The sequence below is a fragment of the Phaethon lepturus genome, unplaced genomic scaffold (assembly GCF_000687285.1).
Source record: "Phaethon lepturus isolate BGI_N335 unplaced genomic scaffold, ASM68728v1 scaffold28982, whole genome shotgun sequence".
Lineage (NCBI taxonomy): Eukaryota > Metazoa > Chordata > Aves > Phaethontiformes > Phaethontidae > Phaethon > Phaethon lepturus.
In genome coordinates this window covers 24,331-33,032 of record NW_010521701.1, presented here as the reverse complement: position 1 = coordinate 33,032, position 8,702 = coordinate 24,331, and the positions used below count along the sequence as shown (strand labels likewise).

Here is an 8,702-nt window from a genome sequence, read left to right as displayed (position 1 = left end):
GGAGGAGACGTTGCTAAGGCGGCGCGGGGAGGCATCTCCGGAGATGGTGGGGGACTTGTAGACGATTTCGGCGCCATGGTCAGTCTTGGCTTTGGCGTTCTCGCGGAAAGTCAGCTTATGAGTCTCAATCTGCGAAGAGAGGAGAGGGCGGTGAGCGGGGAGGATGCGGGACACCATCCAGAGAAGCTGTTTTTACCTGCAAACTGTCCGCTCAGTCACTGCTGTTGTGCAGCTGGGAGGAAAGTTCAGTTCACTGGCCTGATGCCCCCAGTAGCCCCAGTCCTCAGGTATGTGCCTTCCAGTAGCCCACACAGGGAATGGGCACAACCGGAGGGAACAGCAGGACTGGACCACCTCGGGATGCTGCCAAATCCTTCCCAAGCGCCCAGGCCCGGTGTGGCAGTGGATCCCAGGCACAGGACTCGGATGACACAACCTGGGCTTCTCCCACTCCCCTGGCAGAGATTTACAGAGGGGGTGGGATCCCCATACGGTGCATAAGGCTTCCCCTTGACCCACGGCCCCAGCTGGGCACAAAACACCGCTCTCACGAGCCAAACCCCTCTCTCCCGGCGAGCGCGAGGACCAGGGAGGGGAGGTGAAGTGCATCGGGTTTGCTACTTACTGGTGCCCTCCGCAGCCGAGTGCAAGGCTGGGAGCTGGCTCTCCAAGGGGGTGGGCGGCTCCAGCACCAGGGCCTGGAGCCCAGCGGGGTCTGGGCTCAGGGTCCGAGGAGCCTGGGGACGGGTCTTGTCTTCCTTGCCTTTCTCTCTCTACAGGTGAAGAAACCCGCCCAGGGCGGTGGGGTGCAAAAAACGCATCAGCAACAAAAAACAAGATCCAATAAATGTCAACCAGAAGGAAAAAGACAAAAAATAAAGAAGAGAAATAGAAAACTGGGGAGAAAAAGATCTGAAAAACAGGGCCATTCACTGGCTCACAGGAAGAACGGCAGCTGCCTTTGGAGACAGGGAACAAAGCTTTCCATATGGAGCAGAGAGCAGATGCTGCCGGCACAGGTACTTTGGCAGGGCACAGAGCACCCCGGCTCCCCCCGGGAGCCCCAATGCAAGAGTGGCACATGAACCAGTGTTCAGCCTGAGGAGCTGTGGACCTCGTGTCCGACTCTGGATAGTCTATGTCACAGAGCAAGGAGGGGACTGGGGACATGGGAAAGGCTGGGGAAGGGGCGGCCAAGCCACCCACAGCTGCTCTACACGGAGGGATGATGCAGCTCAACTGTGTCTTGTCCCCTCCCTGCGAACAGAGCGTCCCACCTCGGAGCAGCACTGCCTGAGGATGGTCCCTGGTGCCAAGGTGCAAATGGGAATGGGCTGGACAAGGGAAGCAATCTGAGGCAGCATCTGAATTCAAGTTACACCAACAACCTCTTCCAAGCGTGGATTTAGGCAGGGTATGGGTGACGGCCACACAGGAAGGCTGGAGCAGGTATGCCACTGCTGGGTGACACCCTTGCAAATAAATTCGCCATCCAAAGGGCAAGTTCTTCAAACTATGGCCCAGTGAACGTGCCAGGATATGAAAGAATCATCACTGTAATCATAAAAACGATGAAAATGGGCTTAGTGAAGCACAGGGCAGTCTGATGCGTAGCAGCAGCGAGAGAAGGGTAAGGAAGTCAAGCGATCCCTCAGTCAGAGGCCAGCGCACCGCTGGGAGATGAAGAGCTGGGAGGTGCACAGAGAAAATGTGGCCAAGAACAAAGTGCCAAAATACAGGAGCCAAAACAGAACCTCCCCCTCCCATTGAGAAAAAAACATTTGAAAAACAAGCAAGATAAAAACCACTTTTCCCTGGAGAAATTCAACCATGTGTGTCACCAGGCTGGAGTCTCAAGTCGGTGCTTACCTGATTCCCCGATCCCCTGCCTGCAAGAGACTTGGCTATCCTGGAAGTGAGGTTGCTGATGTGTTTTACTTAGCTAAGACTTACTGTGAAGTCACCATCGAAGCCTCCAGCAGGACCGGCTCACCCCAGGTTCAGCACCTCACCTGACCTGACTGGCTGTTGTCTTTTGATTTAAATCCCCCCAAACGCACACCAGTCCCCGGCCAGTCTCAGCTGAGACTGAGACGCGAAGTAAGAAGAGATCACCTTTCTTCTGAAGTGACAGCCTACTGCAAAGTCACCTTTCCTAAATAAAGCTAAGCCTTTAATGCTCCACTTTCACTGGAGAACCAACACCTATGCAGCACCCCGAGATGCCAGCTTTGTGTCACACCACTGGGAGTAACTGGCAGTGTACAAAAGCAGTTGCTGACAGTAGCACCCCTTGATGTGAAAGGTTTGAGAGACAGACACGTTTCTGCACAAACTTCAGAGAACAGCAGAAAGAGCAGGAAACCACAGGAGAGGATATCACATTCACACTCATTCAGGTGGCCACGGGCCAGGAAGAGGACAGACTGCCATCCTCACAGCTCTGCCACAGCTGTGCTCCAGCAAATGTCCTCCAGGCTGGCAAATGCAGCCTCAGGCAAGTGAGGCTCAGCAAGCTGCTGGCAGGAAGGCAAGCTGGCTGCCTGGGCAGCGGCTGAGCCGCCTGTCCCCCAGCAGGGCGATTCTTGTCCTCTGAAGGACAAGTGTGCACAGACACTGTGCACCCACCCCAGGCTAGAACGTGGGCAGCAAGTCACTTCCAGCACTGGGGAAGAAGTGCTGCCTGGTAAGCAGAGAGGAGAGGCCATGGGAGCTAAAGCTGAGCTGGGTGAGCAGGACCTTCTCCAAGTCCAGACTTCAAGCGCTCTTTGCTCACATGCCTGCTCGCAGGGCAGACAGACACCTGCAGCAGAACAGCATGCCTGTTCTCGACCCAGTGCCCCTTTACCTTTTTATTTCCTCCTCCAGGGACATGGCTGATGTTATCTAAGGACCCGATTTTTGATTGCACCTTATCTTTGAAGTCCAGTTTCTCAGATTTCACCTCCACCTGGCCACCGCCTGGAAGAGAAGAGCACGAGTGGGGTTAGCTCCTGTGCCAGCCAGGGCAGGCTGGAAAGAAAGCGCTGAGGTCTGACCTGCCACTCTGAGGCAGCTCAACCAAAGTATTGCTGAGGCTGAGCAGAAGGTGAGGACCAGGAAAACAGCAGCAGGATGGACCTCCCAGTGATTTGGGAAACCCGGGAGCCATGGCAAATGGAAACCGGGGTGAAAGAGACTTTCCAAAGGATGCTGTGCAGAGCTGACAGACATCCCAATGTTTTACAGAACCAAGGGCAGGGAGCTAAACAAACAGCACCAGTTCCCGCTCTTTATTCTTAAATACTGCTCATTTACAGAGATGTGTTGGCACAGACCGGGTGTCCATGGACCAGACCAGACCAGACCAGATCCTTCCCTATGGATCCTATCAAATGGTCAGGCAGACTGGAGAGGATCTTGCAGTGACAGAGCCGGTAACAGCATCCAGCACCCCAGGGCTCACTAATGCTCCAGGCACTATCCCACGTGCCTCCCCTCGCTCCCCACACTACCCCAACCCTCTCCCCATCTCCGGCTGCACACCACGACACAGCCTGTGAGCTCCAAACAACCAGCACCCAGTGCTGCTGGATGCTGCGGAGCCAAAGGGTACCTGGTTTGTGATGGATGTTGCCCAGGGAACCACATTTGGATGTCACGTGGCTCAGGTCGACTGGCTTGTAAACGATTTGAACCTGTCCGTACAAGAAAGGAAAAGGCGATGAGCTTGCTGCCACCATGGGCAACCTGGGGAGGGGGAGGCACAACACACACCGGCACCTGATCTGGATTCAAGGGAAAGGACAGCTTAAACCCCAGTAAGATTAATAATACAAAAGAAACTGTCATCAGAAATGGGAGATCATTAATGCCCGTGTGCAGTAGCCTCTCTTAACTTGTCAGCATGCACAAGATCACCTCTCCACAGAGGAGGGAAGTAGAGGCAATTTTAAAGTGCTTAAGTGAGAGAGAAAGTGGAGTGGTAATTAATTAAGATTTGCATACACATCATCCAAAAGGAGGAGATATACCAGAGAGAAAACATAAAAAATAAATACCTTTTCTGGTGTAAAACATAAAGCTTATGTCCACAAAAACTGAAAGAACAGAAATGATCAATGTGCACAGAACTTTTAAAAGAGTGACCAAAATATGCATTTCTGAAAAATGCTGTAACGGAAATAAGGGTTAAAAAAAAGCAAAGCAAAGTCTAAATATCTGTCAGGAGTTCACATAATATAAATTAAAATGGCAATTATACTATATTGAACCACAACAGTATTTCATGATACTATGCTCTGTTTTTTATTCGTTTCACCCATTATGTCTCGGAACACGGGCTCCAGCAATTCTACTTAAATCACCCTGTTCAAAGACCGACCACGGCGCTGTGGCATGCCTGGGCGTGGGGCCGGCGGCCTCTTGCGCACGGACAACCGGGTTACACGAGACGCACACACAAGGAACGGTTAACGTGGAGCTGTTTAGTGGTTACGTTAGCGGTTAAACACCACACTGGAAAACACCATAGACTGGAGAGGTCTGGGACCATCAGGCGTGTCAGGGACAGCAAACCACAGCACATACACACCAGCTACATCAGGAACAGGCGACACAGGGGTGAGAAAACATCCCCATACCTCCCGAAGTTTCTCTGGACCCTGGTTTTGAACTCACACCAGTGTGTGAATCAGCTATTGCTGATTAGCGGGGCTGTGGAGGAGAAATCGGATCGCCAACACCTTAAGGCTGGTTCCTACTCACCGGGAAGTGTCTGGCTCTCAGTAATAGCCTGGATTTCAAGGAGAGCGTATGCTGCTCTCTGCGTCTTCACCAACCACCACGGCGGGCGTGCTGCTCTCACCAATCTCAGGAAGGATGTGCCAGCACCAAAGGGGCCTTTGCAGAGGAACTGCCTCCTCCAAGCAGCCAGGCAGCCTCCAGACCAATGTGGCCGAAAGCCAGCACGCAGGATTCACCGTAGCCACGGCTCTCCATCACACCCGAGCACCCTGTGCTGACTCAAAAGCCCCGTGGCGAAGGTGCGTCCTTCAGTTCTCACATTAGCCCCATGTCCACCGACCCCACTGCCCTCAGAGCGAGGTGTTGGACCATGGTTGTGCGCACCACTGAGAAACACTCCCCCCTCCATCATGCAGCCAAGAAAAGGTGGGGGAAACAGAGGCTCAGTGCCACCATCCCACCGGGACGGAGCCAGAGCACCATGCACACGGGCCTGCCTTGTCTCTGATGCTGACACATACCAAAAGGCACATTTGACAGAGAGTGGAGACAATGAGAGAGGGGAGAAAAGCAACCCTAGGGTCTGGGAGCACATCGCAGACACAGACATGAAGACAGGGCTGAGGAAAGATCACACATTTAATGCACTGGGCAGGAGGAGAGATTCAGTTGGAAGGCAGGAAACGGGCCCCAAGAGGACTGCGAGCAATTCGGGTACCACTGAGACCTGGGACTGAAAGACCTCCCATTTCCAGAGCAAGCAATCAGCAATTGAAACATTTTCTGCTCTCATTCCAGTTCCCTTTTTTCACAGACAAGATGCCATTAACCCTTACCATCCTGCTGGGGAGCAGAGAAGGGTCCTCCCCATTTTAGCAAGAAAGGAAAAGGGGCACAGAGTTGCTTGCCTCGGAAACCAGTGCCAGAGACCTGGGGATCCCACCTCTCAGCATCAGCAATGCTTAGGTCAACTTCTGCCTAATGCATCACCTTGTCAGAGCATTCACTGGCTTAAAAAATAGATACCAACCCCAGGTTACTGTAGCAAGAGTTCATTCCTCTTGAAGCAGCAATGGCTGGGCAGGCAGTCACTGCCGACAGTGTCATGGAGGAATAAGACGTGACGGCCATCAAACCCCAGTGGTCTCTTGTTGCCCCTCTATCGGAGGAGCCCCAAGGCACAGCTCTGCCGCCAGGACAGCCTGTGTGGCCACGCTCTGGCCACATCAGCACATGACTTTGCTCCGAGCGCCTGCACCCAGAGCTAAGCTGCTGCTTTCCGTGTCAACACAGCCGGCAGCAATCACACGATTTTCACTGCTGGCAGAGCCTGGGGAGGGACGACAATCTCCAGCCAAAAATTCACATAATTCTTAACCCACTGCAGCTGCGAACACTTGCCCATGGTGTGAGCTCTCAGTGGAGAAAAGGATGAGCTTGCCGCCCTGTGCTGAAGAAATTACCAGCCACAGCACAGATGACTCGTGATGAACACTAACTCCTGGTGTAACAAGTGGTCCAACCATGCAACAGGCAGTCCAGCCAGTGCAGGACCCTGGGGTAAGAAAGAGCAGAACAAGCATGGAACCTGCTTCACAGAAGTCTGACCTCCGCGAAGCAGCTCCTCTGGCCCATTAAATAAATGACATCAAATTTAAGACAGAGGTTGAAAACCCAGTTATGTCCCAATGCTTACATGCCAAGCCCTCTGCAATGCTCAGGGAGGGCATCCACAGAGATCAAAAACAGCACAAAGAAAATCCATCGGCAACATCTGAGGGGCACCAGACAGCTTCCTCAGATGGCTGCAGACCAGACAACCACAGACCCTGGCTCACACTGTTTGGGGTCTCAGTGGTGCTCTTTCCTTGGTCTGTCATCCTTCCTGGACCCAAACTCTGTCTCCAGAGAGATTGGTGTAAATGCACCAGCCTCTGTGGAGTTTCTCCAGGTTTCAGGCACAGTAACTGAAAGCTGAGTCCAGCTATTCAGCTGGGAATGGCTGGAAATGCTGGCATTCAAATCAATTAACTCAGTGTTACTTTAGGCTCAGCCTCCAGTGCTGGACACATTCATTAGCAAGGAGAAGCTTAATATTTGCATGGATCATACTTGCCTGGTGGGAATGGGCAGGAATCTGCGCTTTCCCAAGTTGTGCAGAGTCATGTGCAATTTAGCAGTACATTAAGCAACAAGGACTGCATTTTCTTATAAGGCTATCCATCTACTGCATCAGCAACTACGTCACTGTCTGCTAGAGGCCACCCATCCTGCAGACAATGAGGCATTAAGCTTTCCAGGTAGTGTAAAACCTTCGGGTTAACTGGATTTTTTGTTACAGACATGGTTTCTACATGGGTCAGTTAGTTCTGTCCATGTCAGGCATGTACAGGACTTGTTAGGATTCATCTAACCATGTCTTTTGGGTTAATGGGGTTAAGTGACAGCACGTCACCAATCGCTATCTGACAGCAGCGTCGCTGCAGATAGCATTGGCAATTTAGTGTATACAACATGCCACTAATAATAGGGATCATTACAGTGCATTCAAAGTGTGAAGGTACTCACACTGCCTCCTCCCGGGATGTGTTTGATATTATCCTTTGAGCCACACCTGGATTGAACGCTGCTAAAGTCCAACTTCTTATTAACAATCTGCACCTTTGGTAGCCAGAAAAGAGTCATTGCACGTCACCAATAGCTATCTGATGGCAGGGTCGCTGCAGATAGCATTGGTGGTTTAGTGTATACAACATGCCACTTATAATAAGAACTATTATAGTGCATTGAAAGTGTGAAGGTACTCACACTGCCTCCTCCTGGGATGTGTTTGATATTATCCTTTGAGCCACACTTGGATTGAACGCTGCTAAAGTCCAGCTTCTTATTAATAATCTGCACCTTTGGTAGCCAGAAAAGAGTGTGAGAAACAACATGACCATCTGCAGCTTGACCATGCGTTACATCACTAAAACCAGGAACCTGCCTTCCAGTGACAAAAGCAAAGGAGAACCTCTGGCTTGCTGCATAGATTTGTCTACTCCTGGGTTGGAAACTGAAGATAGAGGTGGGCAGGCTGTAGCTAGAGATTGGACGTGTCTGGCTAGTAAGGCAACCCTGGTTTTCAGGCCAGAAACACTAGCAAAAAGCCAGCTCACCCTGTTTTCTTTCACTGAACAAAACAGGGAACTTGCCGGGCGGTAAACACGCGGGAAAGCACCAGTGGTCCGAGACTCAGCTTCTGCAGAGCCACTGGAAGAAGAAGGGTGGAGCTGAGAGAAAAATGCCTGCTCAGCCCCATCTCCCACACCAAGCAGCATGACCCCCTCTAGGACAGAGATACATAGCCTTACATCTCAGCAGGTGGAGCAAACTGGGCAAACAGGCCCAGCTGGCCAGGGCAGCAGGCTGGACAACAGGACCTGTGTGTCCGGCATGGTCTGGGAGGGGATGCCTGAGCTCTGCACTGTGTAGGGCTCAAACTCCCTCTACACTTACAAAGAGAAAAAGCAAATGCTGCCAGGGATGCGGTCCCATGCCTGCAGTTTTCTTAGCTCCTGTATAGATGAGATGAAAGGGGCAGCACAGACCAACTCCAAAGGCAGCTGCTCTATTGCATATTCCTAACGCCATCTCAGGGGGGAGAGAGGCTGGAAATGGCTTTGTGCCACAGGGGAACCACATACCGTGCTAACTTCACCCTCCAGTCCCAAGGCCTGTCTGCCCTCTCCCCACACACACAGATTTTTGGACTAATTAGTTAAGCTGTTTCCCTTTAGGGCTTGTTTTCCCTGTTTGGGTTTTATAAGGACAGCTATGCTGGAGTGACCCCATGCGTAGGAGGAGCTATTCCAGACAAGAGAAGGATGAAGATCGTCCCTGCTCCTTCTCCTGCGTGGACTGGCTTTACAACCTACACAAGTGTAAACCAGATGTAAATGCAGGTAAAAACTAGCAGTTCCCTCAGGAGAAAACCT

At 51.9% G+C, this 8,702-nt stretch overlaps 1 protein-coding gene across 1 annotated transcript in view; it reads right to left on the bottom strand.

The window, feature by feature from the left end:
• MAPT (microtubule-associated protein tau) overlaps positions 1 to 8,702 on the bottom strand; it is a 26,604-nt gene that overhangs the window by 90 nt on the left and 17,812 nt on the right. The window contains exons 9-12 of the mRNA XM_010281610.1: positions 7,534 to 7,626; positions 3,596 to 3,677; positions 2,849 to 2,961; positions 1 to 129 (exon numbers count right to left, since the gene is read on the bottom strand). The exon at positions 1 to 129 is cut by the window's left edge and continues 90 nt beyond it. Coding sequence (XP_010279912.1) covers positions 1 to 129; positions 2,849 to 2,961; positions 3,596 to 3,677; positions 7,534 to 7,626 — 417 coding nt within the window. The remainder of the gene's footprint in view (positions 130 to 2,848; positions 2,962 to 3,595; positions 3,678 to 7,533; positions 7,627 to 8,702) is intronic.